The following is a 20020-nucleotide window of genomic DNA, read 5'->3' as shown; positions in this document are numbered from 1 at the left end:
GGACACGTAATTTATGCCTGCTGTAAATATATCAGTGTTAGCCCAAGTTTCTCACATCTCTTTGCAGCGTTACAAAAAGTAACAACCAACCCTTACCCAAATGAGCCTCCCTAAGGAAGGACTGTGCCTCGCTTGCTTCCCTCCATCAAAATCTGCACCAAGAGCAGGCTCCCCACCAAAAGCTAATCCCAAGGCAAATCCCTGCCATCGTGGGTGCTGTGACAGTACAGGACAATTACACCGAGACACGAAGCTGGATGACAGTAGACACGTATGAAGCAGCAGACCATGGGCTGGTTGCAAAAACCAACGGCCATCCACTAACACCCACACTTTATATTCTCCCGCTCGAGGGGCTGTGCATGCCAAAACCATCTTGAATGGGACCCAAAAGTGAAGACTCAGGTCGCAAAGAACTGAACAAGACCCAGAAACATCCTTAACCCCCAACAAAACCTGCTCTTCAGCAATAACCATATTTATTACACTTACCCAAACTGATATTTGTATGCATTATTTCAAAATAATGCATATACTTATAAATATATTTACATTCGCACTGTTTATTTTATTTATACTCATATTTATCCAAACCATACCCTGCCATTCATGACCTTATCCAAGCATCTCTTGCCCCACCCAGTGCAACACGTGGTGTAGGTCTGCACTACCAAAAAACAAAAAAAACCCACTCCTACAAAGCCTGTCCCAGAAACTAGTTTTCTAAGGATGAGCAGGACACAAGAATCGGCCCAACAGTCAAGACCAGAAGTATTTGGGTACAGTTAGAGCAGGAGGACACAACTCACACAAGCCGCAATAGGAGCCCAGCAGGTTTCAGTCGCTCTGTATGTCGTAGGGAGAAAATGACGGAAGCAGAACTGAAAGGATATAGAGTTTAGGGACAAGAGGAATTGCAGGCTAGAGCAATAGCTGGGAAGACATGTGACAACTATGGTCCACCAGCACTGCTGCTGGGAGATGGAGGCTGTTACTACAATCCATGCAGATTTTTTTGGTTTTGACTTGACTAGCACCTTGGGAACGCAAGGAAAGCAGAAAAGTAGCGGAGTTGGAGCATGGAACAAGAAACACATTGGGCTTCAGCCGCAAGAACTCACACCTACTGCAGAGCAAACCGCTGAGACCTGCAGTGTCACACCAAAGGAAACCCAAGAAAGTCCCAGTGGGAATATGTGGGAAAAAGCACCCTTCACCATAAGTGGGCTTGTCACCGCCATGGAAGACTCAAATAGGTAGATCAGAGCAGAACAGATGTTGCCCCAGAGAGAAAGATCTATAAGCCCACCCTATGCCCAGGAGCTGATGGAGAGCTACAGCTTTCAAACTGCTATCTCTAATAGTCAGAACCGATTACAGGAGGTTTTGGGTCATTGCCACGTTCAGACAATTTGTTTGGGCTATTGGAGCCATGCAATAGGATACAGCACTAAGTAGGAGCTCCTTACCCACCTTCAGACTGTTGTATGCAAAATCTTCATGGTCCGAAGTCACTTCAGTCTTCATTTCAATTACCTGCGTGGATTAAAGAGATAAATTAATATTTAAAAGCAGCCAGAAGAACCCGCACGTGGCACAGGATGGCTAGGCATGCCTCCATCAACAGCCAGCCCTGCTGCAGCTCAACCATAACAATGTTATTAATTGCCATTAGACGGAGTCCCAGCAACACGTAGCGGGGTAGGGGCCGCTTCAGGAGAAAATGGTTTAATCTGTCATTAATATCTTGACAACTGTGGCTCACTGCAGCTTTCGAACAATGACAGTCATTAGGGGAATAATCTTCAATATAGTGGTTGCGAAGTAGGTTTTTAATCTGCCTCTGCAGCAAGGATGAGAGGCTGGGGAAGTTTATTATTTCATGTGTTTCCTGCAAATTGCTAGAGGTGATCAGTAAGAATATCTGGTGAAGCAAGTAAATAATTACTGTTGATGATTTTGTTGAGTCTCTTACTGCATTTGTCAACAGACACATAGATCTCACGCCGGAAGGAAATCAACAAAATAATTCCCAAACAAAGCAACAACAGCCCCAGAAATTTCAATTATGAAACCAAGAATGATGGCATCTGCTCAGCATTTTATATAAGAGCATCTTTACTGCTTCACGACACCATGCACGCAGCACTGCTGTTTCATGGCGGGCATTGCCTCCCACACTCTGGCCTCTGAACAAGCCACAAAGCCTCAGTTACAAATGGCAGGGTGAAATGTATACAAGACATCTGCTATTAAAAGCCCCCCATGCTAAACATCAGCTCATCAGCAGCTAGAAAGCTGTATTTTCAGATTCCAGTTGCAAGTCTGGATGGACTCCTGTCTCTTAAGTTACCACTATGTCATCAGTAATCTTGATTTTTTAATTTTTTTTTTTTTTAAATTACTTCCAAGCAAACAACCCAGACTGTAGGAAGACATTTTTTCACAAGGAAGAAAGAATATATCAAAGGAATATCCCTGCCCTAGAGATAGAAATCCTGCAATAGAAAGGAAGAACCCATTCTTCTAACAGCTATCTTGCTATTTCTGATTTACTATACCATTTTTTAAGCTACATTCCTATATGATCATTACTGGGGGAAAAAAAAACCAAACCAACCACACAGATTATAACAATACTGAACTGAGGACGCAAGCCTGACATGTCTGTGAAGTGCTTATCAGCTCACGCCACACACTGCTGGATGGGGCTGAAGCCAGGACTGCAAAGAAGGACTTGAATAACCCAAATCAACCAAAAGACATGTGGAGATGTGGGGTACCAGGGCCTTTCTCTTCATGGCTCCTGAGCACTGACATGCCTCTAGGTTTGATCCAGCCAAAAGGTGGTATCTGTGTCCGTAAGGCTGCAGCACCACATCCATCTGCAATCCTCCAAATAGATTTATAGAATCGTTTGTTGGAAAAGGTTGGAAAAGACCTTTAAGATCATCGAGTCCAACCGTTAACCTAGCACTGCCAAGTCCACCACTACACCATGTCCCTAAGCACCACATCTACACGTCTTTTAAATACCTCCAGGGACGGTGACTCAACCACTTCCCTGGGCAGCCTGTTCCAAGGCCTGACCACTCTTTCAGTAAAGAAATTTTTCCTAATGTCCAATCTAAACCTCCCTTGGCGCAACTTGAGGCCATTTCTTCTCGTCCTATCACTTGTTACTTGGCAGAAGAGACCGACCCCCACCTCGCTACAACCTCCTTTCAGGTAGTTGTAGAGCGCCATGAGGTCTCCCCTCAGCCTCCTCCAGACTAAACCACCCCAGTTCCCTCAGCCGCTCCTCATCAGACTTGTGCTCCAGACCCTTCACCAGCTTCGTTGTCCTTCTCTGGACACGCTCCAGCACCTCCATGTCCTTCTTGGAGTGAGGGGCCCAAAACTGAACACAGGATTCGAGGTGCGGCCTCACCAGTGCCGAGTACAGGGGCACGATCACCTCCCTGCTCCTGCTGGCCACACTAGTTCTGATACAGGCCAGGATGCCGTTGGCCTTCTTGGCCACCTGGGCACACTGCCGGCTCATGATCAGCCGGCTGTCGACCAGCACCCCCAGGTCCTTTTCCTCTGGGCAGCTTTCCAGCCGCTCTTCCCCAAGCCTGTAGCGTTGCCTGGGGTTGTTGTGGCCGAAGTGCAGGACCCGGCACTTGGCCTTGTTGAACCTCATACATTGGCCTCGGACCATTGATCCAGCCTGTCCAGGTCCCTCTGCAGAGCCTTCCTGCCCTCACGTTCCCCTTCTTCGTTCTGACCTTCACTAACAGAACTCAGTCCACACTTCTAATTTCTCAGAAGAGAAGGAAACAGGATCAATGCAGGCAGAATAAAATGTGCCAAAATTGATTCTAGATTTCATTGCTTTCAAGATACTTAAGATACTGTCCTAAATCTGTTATAACCAGTTTATTAGAAAAATATAATTAAAACAAAAAATCAGTTCTCCTGTCCAATTGTCCTTAGCTGCCAAAAAAGCTTCTCTCAGCTGGATTTGCTGCTTCTTAACTTGAACTTGTCACTCTCAAACCTCAATTCCTACATTGCGTGTCCTCAGGCAATCAAGGAAGGCCAGTTACCAACATGAAATATTAGTATCAATGAAAAGACATATCTTACCTGAGATTTCTTGCTCTCTTGCTCCTTTTTTTCCAGCTGGATTTGCAGCTTCTTCCTCTCCTGCTCGAGCTCCCTCACTCGCTTCTGTAGCTTTAGGAAGAGGGTCATGTCCATGGCAGCTTTCTCCATCCCAACCTCCTGGAGAAGAACAGGGAAAAAGGAGAAGACCTCAGTCAAGTTTTATAACCACACACAGTGCCAGATACGCCCTGACCCCATCAGCACCAACCCCAGCAACAGCCAGTAACAGGAGCATCCCAAGAAAGGCACGTTCTTTCAAAGACCAAACCCCTATTTTAAGCACCTATTTTAAATGTCAATAAACAGTTGACTCATTTTAATAAATCATTGAATGTTTAACAGCCCAACAGATAAGCGGGCTGATTTGGGCCACAGCTAAGAACATTAAAAATGCCCTACTGAGGCCCTTCTAGCCAAGTATTTATTAGTTGTTTTTTAATTGGCTTCACCTGGAATATTTTATATTAAAGCCTGGCCAATACTGATTCCTTTGACTTCAGCAAATGCTCTCAGAGCAGTTCAGAAATATTAAAGCAATGTAACACAGCAGCCAGCAAAGGGAAGTGGGGGTTTCTGCAGGCATGTTACGTGGGACACAAAATATGGTCCTGCCAGTGGGGTGACAGATCCTAGGAACATTCATCATCCACACATGCTCTCGAGTCATGAAAGTGGAGTTTGAAAAGCAGCCTATTCTAGCAAACGTAAGCAAAACACATTTCCCTTTTCCATGCGATTCTTGATAGCCAGGGAATAATTTATGCTGCTCTTTTCTGTATTAAGAGACTGCTGATTACAGGGGCTGTGCTGGCCAGCAAACCATCCGTGAAGATGCATTGGAATGAAAATGCTTGGGGCAAAGGGGTAATGAACTCTGGTATCCTTGCGGAGAAGGATCAGTGCTAGGAATAACTACATGTAACAACACCGACCGCTTTGATGAATTTTCATCAGTCTTTAAGCTGGCCAAAAGACAACGCTTTATTATTTTAGAGCCCTATTTAAGCCTGATGCCACAAACAAGTAAGCATTTGCCATAGCACCGCAACCCTGCAATCCCTCTCACACAATTAACGATGTATTTCTGTAGCACGAAATCAATTTAATCCGTCACACCTTATAATCCAACCTGCGTTCCTCCTATGTGCTCCAAGACCCACGTCAATCATCCCTGCAGAGCAGGGCTCTCCCTCCTCCCCCCGAGCCTGCCCGACTTACTGTACCTCCACTTGTTGTATTACATCCTCGGTGTCTCCTATCTCAGAGGTTGATATGGATGGATAATTGGAATCGGACTCCAAACTGCTCTGGTTGGATGGGTTTCTTCTGTGCCCCGGTGCTTGCTGCCAAGGAGCAATGCAGATACGTAATACATTCAGTGTTTATGGAAGGATTCCTCACAAAACATTGTTTCTTAGAGAAAATCTGTGTCTATATATTAAGGTTACCTTTACAAAAGGCTTGACTGTCACCTTATAGTGAATTCCATTTTCTAGTTCTTATGCCCTACCATAACATTCATATTAACACAAGGGAATAGTTTAAAATGTGAAGGGATACAGAAGCTCAGTTGAAAAATTCTGCACCCTCTGGGCTCCCTTTAAACGCTCAGCCTTCCACCTAATCCAGCAGCACTCTAACTATTATCTAATTTCCAACAGTTCTTTTAAGACTTTAGCAAGGGTGAACCTAAAAACTTTGCCTTTGAAATTCTGAAGCCACGTTGTTGGGATTTTTGGGGGGTTTTTTTTTTGTTTTTTAATCCAACACCTACACATGAACATCACTGAAACAAAAAGCAAAACAAGAAGCACAAACGAGCTTTTGCTGAGATTCACAGATATCTCTAAGTAGTTAACTGAGAAGCGTGAAAGATCAGGTTCCTTTTTCAAGGCACATATACGGTTTGGCTTCAGTGCAGAAGTTCAGTCTTAGAAATATCAAGCACAAACTGCACAATAATGTAACTTCTATTAAGTGTTTTGGGGATGAGTGAGCCACGTTATCCAGTCACCAACATCGTGTCCAGGACACAACAGAACAGGGATAATTTCAGTTTCATTACCTTTACAATAGTCATTTCATCCCGCAAGTTGTCATATCTCTGCTCCAGCCTCGAATACTCTTTTACCAGGTTCTGATAACGAGACCTCTCTTCTTCCAGCTCTTTCTTCATCTGGATATTTTCCTCAACCGTGTTTAGTGCAAATTCATCTTTAAAATAAGGAAAAAAGAAAAAAAAAAAAAAGAGAAAAGAAATTATGAATTCATCTTCAAAGTGAACTTGTAAATATGTGCAATAACAATGACTAATTAACAAAATGTTCTCTGCCAAGAACCTTTAAAATACATATAAGCATTCTCTAATATTTAGAGACTATTATAATCTAGATCTATCTCCTCGCCATTTGGAACAGCTGGAGTTGTTTTTCCTCGGAGAACAGCGTCGTCTGCCATTTGAGTTAAAGCAAGATCTCCAGCCCCTGCAAAACCATGAGATCTGTTATGCTCAACTCAGCTGTGCCAGCTCCAGCTCCCATGGGCCAGCCATAAATCCACTTGAGAAAAGACCAGCACAGTATGGAAATACATTCATTTGCAGAATATTGCACAGTTAAGTAGTGGTACTCGCTGCATTTAAAGACTTCTCTGCCTCCTTCCCACCACCAGATTTGGCATAGGAGCAAATCAACAGCAGCATTTTTTCTTACCTTCAGATTGACACAGGATCCTGCTGTTAAGCTCCTCTTTTTCCTGCTTCAGGAGAGCATTTTCTTCTTCCAAGTCGGATATGCGCTACGAAACAAGGCAGAGAATTACTGCTTGCTGCAGGTCAGACCCTCTGCAGAGGGATTACATTTCACCTGGCTGGAGACAGTAAGCTTTGTTCGGGCTTTCTTTGCTGTTTAAAAGATCTATCCCCTTGTGCTTTGCCAGTTATCCTTTGTACATCAGGAGTTGAAGCGTAAGAGAACCACACTGCAACAACAGAGACTAATTTTTCTTTTCCTGAGTGCATTTCTCCCTTAAATTAATGTTTTTAGCAGAATCTTATAAAATACTGAGCAGCTGGACTTAGCGACCATGATCTGCAGGAGTGAAACTCCTACAAGTGATCAGGTCATCAAACCAGAGTTTTATTTCCATACCTAATGGGCTTCATTGCCATCTTCCAGTCATAGCACTGACTGCTGTTGGGGGGAAAAAAAAAATCTGATTGTTTCAGGTAATGTGGCACTTTAGTAGTTAAGAGGGACACAGTTAATGTGCGCACCATGGAAGACTAATACGAGATAATTCAGGCTTTTTTAACTTCATGTAATAAGATCATAGTCAATTTAAAGTGACTTCACACTGCTGCAGAACCTCTAGCACAGTGATGCACAGTGTGTACAGAGCCTTTGGTAATACAACAGGAACATATATAGGAATTAACACCAATAAGTGCCTGGCAAAAATTATTGAAAACAGAAACTAAATCCTGCAAAACAGTATTTTTTTTTTTAACTACCTCTATTACAAATGAAGGGAAGCAAGGCCACTTGTCACAACAATAAGGCTGGACTGGCGCTGACAGCAACCTATCCTGTAATTTTGTTCATCCTCAGGAATTTTGATGCATTCAACAGCGTTATCTCAAAACACAAAACCAACACGTTATCAAGTGAAATATGCTGCTACGGTTAAGCAGGATGGTTCTGCTGCTGTCACGTAGGAGAACAAACGGACACATCATCCCAGTGTAACGTCATTCCTTGTGCCTGCTCCATCGCATCCTGCAGCCACAGTTTAGAACACAGCTACACACAGCAGAAGGATCTCCAGATGCCAAAGATAAACAACACTGTACACACCATCATAAAAGTTTTCAGTGCCCAAGAATAATAATTTTGCTGTCACCACTCTATAAAATTTATAGGCAGCCCAGCTGACATGCACTCCTAGCACAGACTTCAGTCTTCCACACAAGCATCCTCAGGTCAAGGTATTTTATCAACTACTGCATATGCCAAATACATACTAATGGGAGGGTAAAAGCACAATGAATATTTTACTATAAGTCACAACTGAAGCCATCACATCCTGTGCACAGAAATTGGAAGTTCCCACTACCCCTCGCTCTCCAATCCGTTCATTTACTCCAGCTGTCTGCATAAATACCATCTCCTGCATCTCTAGATATAGTAGGAAAGCTGGACACTGGAAATAAAACTAGAAAGGGAAGAAAACACAATTTAAGGCATGCAGAGCTACTGGTTTTTTAATGCTCTGAACTGAGCTGTGATTTTAACATTCTGTACCAAAACCAACTACATTCCTTCATTTGTATATCACTTCAAATAAATATCATGGCAGACCATTAGATCAGCACTAGCGTCTTCAAATTAGGAAGAATTCTTAAAAAAACCCTGAAGAGCCACAAGAGTGATAGAAGGGAAAGAAAATCTGCACTGCAATGGGACAGCGAGGAACTCAACTCATTTATCCCATCAGAGAAAAGATTAGGGGTGATGGGATTATTTCACTAGTGCTCTTTAATGGGCACTGATAATGAACTCTTCTGTCCAGAAAACGAAGTTATAGCAGTTGGAAAACAAAACTAGAGAAAAATTGTGAGTAATTTCTCTCCCACTGTGCTGGGGAGATATTTTAGAACTGAAAGACTTGGTACAATCTGCAACAATTATTCCCAGGTTTAAAAATTTCTAATCCAGATTGGATAAAGATATTTTTAAGATATGATCTTAAGCGATTGAGGCTTGTTTATCTCATTCCTGTTTCCATATGAAATAGAAACAAGCTGGAATTCAACATTTGTGTTTACAGAAACCCCATGGGAATGAAAACAGTCCATTAAACACAGGTAGAGGTAAGCGGAACAGGTGACACAACAGCCAAGCAGCACAAACTCCATCTCTGGTACCTTTTGTACCTCGTGCTCATCTTTCTTTAGGAAACATCTTTGAAGGTGCTTCAAATGCAACAGCACCTGCTTTGAAGGATTTCTATGGAAAATGTTGAGCAGCGAGCACTCGTGACAGCTTCAGCCCTTATTTAAGTGTTACACTGGAACCACCTGCTCATGAGATCTGGCCCCAGTCCTCCCCTAATCTTGTGAGGAAAGGATGATGGCATTTAGGATTTTCCTAATAAAAGTCCTGGCCAGGCTTTGAATCATCCTACCTCACCAAGTGAGAAGATTAGGTGCTACCGAAAGCCCTAAGAAGAGCTGTTGGCACTCATCCAGATCTCATGTTTTAAACTTTATCACTAAATGGAATAAGAGCTATTCTAAAATTAAGGAGTTGGAGAGAAAAGCTATAAGGAATAGATTAAAATTTTTTCAGTAACAAAATCATAACTAATATGGATTTGCAGAAGCTGCAGCCCCAGCTCAAGTCGATAAAATTAAGGCTGTCAGTCTCACTCAGAAGTGTCTGATGACTTGGGGTATCATCTCCAGAGCGAGCGCTGGATCCCACCACAACCACAGTGCAGTCTTGCTGTTGAAGGCAAAAAGTGCTTCTCACACCTGAATTCAGTTTCACAACGCTCCCCACACTTTTGGTAGTTATTAGAACTACTCAAAAATCTCTATCAGAATTTTTCTCGGAAAGTGTTTTGGCTAAACAAATGCTTCCAGGAAGGAAATAGGTCTTCTCTGTCTTCCTACTGACGAGGAACTGAAGGGAGCAATTGAAAGCCAATGTCAGAAATGGGAGCCTGCACTGCTCCGTAGAAATGTTATGTTTTATAATTAAACCATTTATTGTCATGGTAAAGTACATAGTATTTGTTCTGCTGTAGGCACTTCTCCAACAAGGGAAAGCTTTTGCTTTGTTTTCATGCTTTTTGAAAGCATTTCTTCGGTCATTAAATCAACCTTTCTTCTGAGTGCTCGAAGGGGATTTGCAATCAAGAACAAAGAGAAGCAGTTTTTCCCCAGCTGCATCACCTTCAAAATAAAGCATCCTTTCAGGCTCTAAAAGCTTGTACTGCAGACAGCTAATGAACTGAGCCCTGTGCCAAAAAGGATCATCTAATTTGGTGCTGGAGAAAAGAAAATCACTGACTCCATACGTCCCTGTGTGGGTGCAATATATGTGCAAAGAGCAGAGTAACTGCTTTTCTGACTGCTCTTGGTCCAGCCAAGAGACAACACACATACAGGCTGAATGCCCTTGTGAGAACACACCCAAAAATGCATTTCAGCTGTGCCAGTTGTTCAGATTAAGTTGTCCTGACCACACAGTCCCCACAGCTTCTCACCCAAACCCACCATCTGAGGGCTTACCCCCAAGGGGAGGTTGGCCAGGGCAGGTGCTGCTGAGTGAAGTGCCCTAGAAGAGTCCTGCCTGGGCACTCTTTCACCATAATTAAAAACACAGCTAATCCCAGATCTCTTTTTATCCCCAAAATCGACTCATCTTCAGGTTGCCACACAAAAAGTGCTATTCTAGATTAACAGCTGCAAAATAGCTTTTTCTATGCAACGCATTAAGCAGAAAAGCCCTAAGTTCTTTCCAATAGCAGGATCAAAGAAACCACTTCAACCACCAGTGCAGAAGAAGAAAGATCACAGATTTAACCTGAGCAGTCATAAGCATTCGCAGCAGGAAACTGAATCCATACCTTAGTGCCTTAGGTTATGAGCATAGGCGTGAAGGTTATTCAGAATGAACCGGACCAAAGAAATTCAGTGTAAAATGTCCAGTTTTACTATTTGCAAAAAACCTCTACACTCTGAAGTCTCTTTCTCCCATTAGAACGCTTTCTTGTACAATGGTGGCAGCGTTGGGCCACCTTCACCTCAAGAGATTCAGAAAGCTCAGGAGTTTGCATGAAGGAGGGGAAGAAAATAAAAAAAGTTTAGTCCACATCACAGCTCCAAACCCTATAAAGGCTTGTAACAACCAGCCTAGCTGGTGTTGGAGCAGTGCCTCTGCTTGGGGGGGATGAGTTGGTCCCCACACAGGTCGTACTCTGCACATAGCTACACCACCAGCCACTATGACCAGCTGCAACGGCCATGGCCTGCGTGGCAGAAACCGAACCCTCATGTCCCATACCCAGAGACTGTGCTGAGGAAGGACATCTTCCTAATATTCACAGCATCTATGACAGCCTTCTCCAATATTTTGCATTACACGCCATGAGGAATCACTGTATATACACGAAGCTCTGGCATATCCACGGTTGTTAAGTGCTCTTATTTCAGGGTCTGGGTTTGGGGAGTTTCTTCATGGTTGGCAGTGCAAAAGGCATGGAGATGTGGCATCCTCCTGACACGAGGCAGTCGCTGCTCCTGCAGGGACATCCACCTGCCCTTGCTGCCCCATGACCTGGTTAAAAGGCAAATTCTAGGGGCATTCAGTGACAAAAAGAAAAAAAATTATAATTAAAGAAGAGAAATTAAGTCTTTCCCCTTCAGACTTGTGAAGAGCGAGCTTTCACCACTACACAACATGAGGCGTGACAAATACACATACCTTTCTCAGTAGGTCTTTCTCCTTAACGTAGCTGTCTTCCACGACCTTCCTCTCACCATGTGCTTTTTCAAGCTCCAGCCGGAGGTGCTCCATCTCTTCTTGCAAGCTGACAAGCTGGTTGCCATCACCCCGGTGGCTCTGCTGATATTGCACCAGTTCCTTCTTCAGCTTTTCCACCTCGGAGGAGTGGGCAGACGTGAGCGTAGAGAGCTGCTCATTCAGAAGTTTGTATTCCTTGTTCTGCAGCCAACGTCCCAAAAAGAAGAAAATAAAGACCGTAAGCAAGATCAGTGCATCCACTGATGCACTACAAAAGTAACCATCAAAAATCCTTGAGCATGGTAACAAACTTCCAATAACCAACATTTCCACACATATGCTAATAAAGCTCATAAAGCTAAAAACAATTTCAAAACTGTCACAAAAGCTCAATAATATTTTGGTAATGATTATACAAGCATTTGTTAAAATTGATGTTACACTTGAAGCAAAGGCAAACAACATGTGATAGCACTGGCAACCAAACCAAAAAACCTACACTTTTATTACAGCTTCCAGACAATGTTGCTTAATGCAATTGGCTTGCAATTTTTTTGGTTTGCAGTATTGGATTTGCGGTTTTTCCTTTTATTCCTGACTCCTATGCCTGCAGGAGCCTGGGGTGACAATGCACTGTAGTGTAATTGCAGCCTTGAGCACAAAGAGTTCCCTAAACCCCAGCTTTAAGTCACATGCCAGCTCAATCGTCTTTTTATTCACTCAGATTTTCTCTTTTAAAGCACTTAGCAATGATTTACTCCCAAGTTTTGAGACCTGAAAATTCAGATGCTTTGATTTTTGTGGTTCAAATCAAAGTCAATGGGAACTACGCTGTGACTAATAAAACATCATTATTAGCCAGCCCCAGAAACGACAATGAATTCACAACAGACCAAGAGCTTCAGTAAAGAGCCTACCATGTAGCTTTGCTAACATTACGTAGATAATCACGACAGCAAAAGAACCATTTTGAAATTTAAAATGTAGTCTGTTTTTTAAAGTTTCCTTTCTGAAAGCTTTCAATACAGCTTTAAAGACCTGGGTTCATATCACTCACTATACAAAAGATTCAAAAAGCTTTCCTTTCTTAAATGGGACTTTGGTGGATATTTCACTTGAGCATCAGAAATACCAGTTTCGGTCTCTCCTGGTCTTGCTGGAAAATATTTGGCAAGAGACTATCGTCCAGACCAGATGCGTGTCCTGGTAATCTGCAACTTAGCCTTTTGCTGTTTCTCAAAGCTTTAGTCACCTCACACCAGCTCATGAGAAACTGGCTCCTTCTACCCAAAAGTTTTTAATTCATGTGGAGGTTAAGAAAAGCTTGACGTGAACAAGCTAGAAGACAAAAGTCTTAAAAGACACAAATGTAAAGACACAAATTTTAAAAAGTCAATGGACTACAGAAGTCCAGATATACAATTTTTGACTGGTCAGGATAAGCAGTAAAGGTGCAAAGTCACAGATCCCGAGCTGCAAATTCTTCCTTGAAGAAGGAATTTCTTACTTGACCAGAGTCAAGTAAGCAAGAAAAAAAAAATTCAATGCAAAGAAGTATGATTGATGTCTGTAATAGGGTCAAAGGCTCCCATTAGCTCCTGTACAACAGAGTTTTCAAAGAACCTTACAGCCTGGAAAAGAAAAAAACCCATGAAAGTAGAGAATTTTATCTTTAGGTCTACACAGGTTCTTCTAGACCCGACAGACCCCTGTACAAATGCATGATGAGTTGGTGGATACTGAAATCCCCACACTTCGGATTAGTCTCTTTTAGATTCCTAATGTGGCTCGTAGGATCATTTCTTCTACCATCGCTCTGGTCATCCTTCAGGCCCCTCTCTAGGTGACCTCCCAAAGCACCCCTCTCTCGCTGCAGTCTCAGCGCTCCGAAGCAAGATTAACATGTCTCAAATGGAAAAACAAGTAATTGAGGGACATTAACACCTTTTCCTTTGCTCCCTTGTCATGAATTATTAGTGAACATCAAAATTCAGCGTTCGCGTGGTATTAAGGAATTAACATTTCTGCATGACCAAAGCCATTTCCAGAGAGATACATTTGGAGAGAAAAGCTTTGCCTATGGAGAACGGCAATAATGACTCTAGTTCACTAATCACTGCTGCTTCCCCCACCTGTAAAGGCTCCCCCAGTCTCTGCTCATTCTCCAACACGCAACGTTTTATGGCTTTGTGTCCCAAGGTCTATGTATACGATTTTACATATCAGCCAACTGAGACTTCAATCCAGATATAAGATAAATGCACAGGAATGCTTTTTCTTGTTGTTATCTACTAGAGACATGAGGGAGCATTTACTGTCTCATAGCAAAACGGCCGGTCCCCACTGCAATCGGATATTGCTCAACAGACCCCGTTGAACTTGCTTTATTTTAAATCATTACCCAGCCCAGCAGAGCTGTGACAGTCCCAATTTCAACCCAGGCTCTGTGCACCAATCTAGAGTTTATTTTGCTACCAGTGGCAGAGACTACAACTTCATCACTACTGTTACCCAAACTAGTTTTATTCACAATAAATGCTCACAGAGATACTGCCGCTTGCAGAGACAGCGTAGGGAGCTCGCTGAGTCTAAATATTGGCTGCACGAACACATAATTCTAAATTAGGTAACAGCCTTAAAGGTGTCTCAGGCAGCTACAACATACACGTTTAAAAAACCTCACTGAACTGAAAAGAACCAAAAAAAAAAAAAAAGAAGAAAGTGGTCCAATGTGGATAGAAAAAAGTAGTCCAGTGAGGATATTTCACAGCAAAACATATTTAAAACTTCCTTGTGTGAGCAAAAAATCCCTCACATGATTTAGACACTGAATTAAATAGGCCCAGTTATGGATGCTAGAGCATGTGAGCTGAGGCTGACGTACAATAATAGGTTTTAATGTTTTCAGAGAACGATTTTCTTTTCCTCAGGGGCACACGGAGTATTGCATCTCTCTATTCATGCATGAGCTAAAGTAGCAGAAATAGAAACATTTTCTTCCACGGCTAGTCAGAAAACAATACAACTGCAGCTCTCTAAGTTACCTGCAAATTTTTTTTTCCTCTTAAAAGGTTAATTGGCATTTTAAAAGGTCGTGTTTATAGATTAGCAAGGACTGCCATCAAGATACTTCAGGGAAAATATGATGCAAAAAACTCGCTGCTGCCAGAAAAAATCCAGTGCACTGAAAAGAAAGTCCACTGGAATGGTGCTTATTAACACATCCAAAGCACGCCAGAGAAACCTGTCAGTCCTGAAATGGTGGTTAAAATTAGCTCGCTGGACAGACTACCACGAATAATACAGAGCAGCAATTCTTTCCTGCAAAAGTTACACAGAAAGCAAAGTAACTCCTTCAAAACGGTCTGCGCAGAGACCAAGGGAGATCAAGACAAGCTCCAGCGCGTTATTTAAGTAGGCTCCAGCCTACTTAAAAGCTCTCCATGTCTCCCTTCCCTAAAGCAGACCTTTCTGCTGCTTTCATAATCCACGACAGGAAAGCCAACATTAACCAAAGATTGTTTTTTCTTTATTGTTCCACCCCCCCACTTTTCCTAGCAGTAAATGGCAAGGAATTTAAAAAAAAAAAAAAAAAAAAAAGAATACTGCTGCTCCACCGCCAAGTCCAGCGGCTCAGCAGACCTAACACAGACATTCATGCTCATTGCGTGAGTTCAGCCCAAATACATGGACCTGAAATGACTCATCCTCATTAATTCCATCAAATACCCTCCAGATGAAGGGTCACATCAAACAGGTTTCTGATATATAAATATATAGAAAACCTTATGCCTACCTGTTTTCCATTCCTAAGCTACAGTTTTTCTGCAAAATCTAAGTATGCAAGAAGGCATTTGAAAATTAAACACCGCGGTTTAAAAGTCAGACTGTACTGCGGTGCATGCTTTGCAGCCAATTAATACAGCAACAAAAGCGGCCAGCAGTAATGCAAATCCCTGGGTGTCTTGGCTCTGCAGTATCTGAGCCAAGGCAGAGTCATTTCTCATCTTCTTCACGGCAGGACCTCTCGTGTCATACAGGGATGGGAGAGATTTAAGGCTGCAAGGAAACCGCATGTCATCTATAACGGTTCCTGACAACATCCCAAACAGAATGATAAACTGCAATTAATAACTGGTACTACAAAAAAGCAGGTATCCTGACTTACAGGGAATGTTTCTCCTGCCTGTAAAAGGACAGTTTAAGGCTATAGGTGGATCCGCATTTCCCCGTTGAGATTAGTGGACACAACTGGGTCTACTCAGTATTTCTTCTACTCCTCCCTGAAGTCCTTGTACAGCATTGGAAGCAACACAGAGGGTATTTATCAGATTACTCGCATTAGTAGGTGGGAGAAGCCTCCTTCTATACATGTGTAATCAAACAACTATTTTGCAGCTCGTTAATGACACATGGCATTTCATGAAGACTCCTCTGTGATCAAGTAGTCACAGGAAGACCATCAAGCCATCCACACAAGCACCTATCACTTACATCTCACCCCTCATCATGGCTCTTACTTCTGAACAGTTGTTACATCCAGTAACACAAACATGCTCAAACTACTTTGCAAAGTGAGTATTTATCCAATTTACCTTTTACCTTTCAGGTAACGTGACTCACAAGACATACGGTTCAGTACAGCAGACTGTGGCAGAGGCTCTGCATCCTTAGTGCTTGCAAAGCAGAAAGTGTAATGGCCAAAGCCTGTTTGACATAGGGTTCTCACATGGAGTTGGCTTGGGTTTTCAAGCAACAGCTCTCAAAATTGCCATTTCATCTTCCTCCTCCAAGCCCTTCTGGGCAGTTCTTACAACAATTACAATGCAGCTTTTGCAGCTTACTGAGCAAGCTCTTCAGACAGCAAGGTGGAGACCTAAGTGCATTTGCACTTCCACGGTGGTGTCCCACATTACAAGTGTCTGGCCAGCAGCAGAAGGCTGCTGCCACCACCATGACAGCCTTCCCAGATGCCATGGGAAGATAAAAACTTTCCCAGAAAGGACAGCAAGAAGGCAAAGCAGAAGCAGGACCACACTTGTCCCAGCACTGCTCAGGACGCACCTGCTCATCGATCTTCCTTTGAAGCTGGACCACCTTGTTCTCCATGCCAATATTGAGCTTCTTCAGGTGCTGCGCTGAGCGGGCCTCGATCTTCAGTGCCTTCAGCTCCTGCCTGGCCTTCATGCGCCGGTAGTAGCACTGCAGGACGATGGTGGCACCCCTGACCCGGCGGAAGCGAGTGCGGGCCAGCCAGCCACGGGCGTACTTCTGGAGGATGGTGGCTTTGTGCTCCGCAAGGATCTACAAAACATGGGCAGAAACAGGACAATCAAGGGAGAAAAGTCACCCACAGAGGTGGCAGCAGCCTTGGTTTGGCTGCAACGTGGCACTCGACACTTCCCAATCTGCCTTCGAAAGGGCTTCTCCTCCAAGCAGGAGTGTCCTGGTAGGTCCAGGGGGTGATGGCTGGAGACAGGGGCTGTTATTTTGCATCCTCTTTTATAGACGGGAAGGGGGGGGTTTCTTCGGTCACTGTACTCAACTGAAGCAGGCAGGGCACATCCAGTCCTCTTAGTGCTGCGCTCTAAAAAGAGGCAACATCTGCTTGGCCAGTGAAACAAGAGAGGATATGGTCCTGAGTTGGTGACTAGGAGACTCAATGGGGACAGGAGACATCTGGGCTGACATACTTCATGGAATAGAACATACATTCCACCTCGGAATAATACTCAGATCCACAAGATCCATAGCTAGCAGAACAAACAGCCATTAACAGACACACCAACACTTAGCAATAAACTTACTGTCCCTTCAGCATCAAATATAACTCACAGCAGAACAGGTTTTTATGGTCTTTTTTTTTTCCCTGTGTTCTGCCCCTGCATTATGATAATTTATACTGCGGATAAATGCTGTCCTGGTGGGATTTCTTATCATATAAGGATAACCTTCAAATAAAACCTTTCACTACAGTCTGCAGCCAGTTCTCTTGCATGATTCAATTTTTAGAAACTTGTATCTGGTTTTGTGAAACTTCTGGCACTTTTGCATTGGATTTCTCCCCAAAAATTTACAGCAATCTTTTCAGTAAGTAGCAGTTCAATTCCTTCCTCTAAAACTGAAGGCTGATATATTAGAGATACAACCAGCATGCTGTTAATAACTTTCTTACGTTGATCTATGCTGCAGTATTATGAGGAAAGAAATACCAGGAGAATTTAAAGATTACAAGACACTTTGCTGTTATTAGTTCGGGAGAAGTTGTATCAGAAAAGGTACCATATCAGCTTCTCACAAATCTTTTGTTTCACCCTAAGGCGTTCTTCGCACTTGCAAATTTTAATTCAGAATAAAAGGATTGTGCAAACTTAGAATGAGTAGGAGTTACCCTGAAATGAGCTTTGTCTGTCTCCACCCTTGGCACTCTTACCAGTGGAGAAAGCTGGGGGTGCCCAAAGAGCTAGAAGAAGCTCTACTGCATTGCCTTGGGGAGCATTGGGCATGCCCTGACCCCATTAAGCATCACCTGCAGCCCTGCATCTGTTGTTGAACATGCACTTGAACCAACACCTATATCCAACACCTATATCCAGGTGCTCCAGCAATTAAGGATGTTCAGATTTGAGAGTCCTGACCTTCCGCCAACTTCTACACCTTGTTAAGATTTTGAATCTCAGAGCGTTTAAATGCTGGACTAACTGCCTCCGGAGGCTTCTGATTTAAAAAAATAGATGCTGAAAAAGCAGTGGCAGCACAAATTCCTGATCACCAGCATCCAGCTGCTCTGTTTCAGAGGACAGCCCTGATCTCTCTGGTGGGTCACCAGGTGTCCAGGTAATCTCCATCATCTCCAGGAGCAGTCTCTCCTCTCCTAGCTCATCGAGCCTCTGACTTCTTAGAGTACTGCCATGGCCACCCATTAGACATAAATTTAGGTGACTACCAAAGTAAGGCTGGGTCTGAAGACTGTTTCCCCAAAGCTGTTCTCAGTTTCCTGACAGACAATTTCTCACTGTATCACTTGCTGTTATCAAACCTTTACTTCCTTGCTTTCAGCTCCTGGTTTAACACGGAAAGCTAATGGAGAGAACTAATTAAAGAGGGATTTATATCAATAAATGACTTGATGCCTTCCATGACAGACCCTACTGGTCTTCCTACCATACTGGAAATGGCACCTGCAGCACGGCTCAGACACAAATTCGGTTTGCCAGGGAGGTTTTTGCAGAGCATGGGTTAGATCAAGTGACATTTCCAGATTTCCACAACGCCTTCTGGCATCCAAATGACTAACTTGGTTTAGCTGCTCCACTGCGGTGCCGCTGCCAAAGTAATTTTTGCTTGCACAGCTTTAAATGGCAATGCTTGCCATCACCGTGTGCTCTCCAGAAACAGCAGAGGCAGTCGGCTTCTTAAAACATCAAAATGGCCACAATAAATACGTCATCGTGTTATGCCAGCAGAGATAAGTATAAAGGCTCTTCCTACTCATTTCTAATGCAAAGACACACCGTGGAGTCATACCTTGTGATAAATCCTCCTGACAAACATGCCCCGAGCAAAAGCCTGAATGGTGATGGTTGCGTTGCGGACCCTCTGGAAAGCTCGGAGGATCCTCAGCATTCGATACTGCTTCTGGAAAATAATGGCAGCTCTCGTCCTCCTCAGGTGCTCGGCAAGCCTGCAAAGCACAGGAAAAAGGTTAGCAGTAAAACTGAACTCCCCTTTTTTTTGTCATAGTAAGTTTTAAACAGGGCAGAGAGAAAAATCTTTTGGACAAAAGTGGCTTGATGGTATTCAAGAAAGACCATCCCAGCAGTAGGGCTAAGGAAAGAGCAGCTGATAGCACGTCTCCATTAGAATAATGGGAACACGTATGCAATCAGAAAGCATCCATGGCACCCAGGAGAACTAGAACCAGGAATCAATACAACTCATTATTCCTAAACAGCAGTAAAAACAAGTATTTTCCAGCTTTTCCCTTGGTTTGAAATCTCTGCCTTAGGTACTTGAGCCAATCAACGCCCAGGTTGGCTCCATCGCTTCCCTAACTACAAAAAGCAAGCGTCGCACAGGGTATCTACCAACTTGGTGAAAACGGCTGCAAATTGATTTGACATTTAAACCGGTGTGCACTGGTTTGGCAACATTCATGAGCAGAGCCCCAAGCAATTCACAGAGAGTAAATAATGAGGGATGTGGTCAACTCGGAGCCATGTTGCTCCCATTCTCCAACTGAATTCACGTTCATTTTGCTGTTACACAGGTTAATAGATGCCCATAAAACCTCCATTTAACTCGATAATTAGCTTGCTTTGCTGAATTTATGATTCGTT

The 20020-nt window shown here is 43.3% G+C and overlaps 1 protein-coding gene across 1 annotated transcript in view; it reads right to left on the bottom strand.

Annotated features, from left to right (window-relative positions):
* Window positions 1-20020, bottom strand: part of LOC142074995 (unconventional myosin-Vb-like) — a 116011-nt gene that overhangs the window by 25077 nt on the left and 70914 nt on the right. Inside the window, exons 20-27 of the mRNA XM_075135989.1 lie at window positions 19209-19365; window positions 16746-16985; window positions 11643-11882; window positions 6864-6948; window positions 6218-6366; window positions 5376-5495; window positions 4132-4269; window positions 1474-1536 (exon numbers count right to left, since the gene is read on the bottom strand). Coding sequence (XP_074992090.1) covers window positions 1474-1536; window positions 4132-4269; window positions 5376-5495; window positions 6218-6366; window positions 6864-6948; window positions 11643-11882; window positions 16746-16985; window positions 19209-19365 — 1192 coding nt within the window. The remainder of the gene's footprint in view (window positions 1-1473; window positions 1537-4131; window positions 4270-5375; window positions 5496-6217; window positions 6367-6863; window positions 6949-11642; window positions 11883-16745; window positions 16986-19208; window positions 19366-20020) is intronic.

The sequence above is a fragment of the Calonectris borealis genome, chromosome W (assembly GCF_964195595.1).
Source record: "Calonectris borealis chromosome W, bCalBor7.hap1.2, whole genome shotgun sequence".
NCBI classification, from domain to species: domain Eukaryota; kingdom Metazoa; phylum Chordata; class Aves; order Procellariiformes; family Procellariidae; genus Calonectris; species Calonectris borealis.
This window is presented reverse-complemented; position numbering and strand designations above follow the sequence as displayed.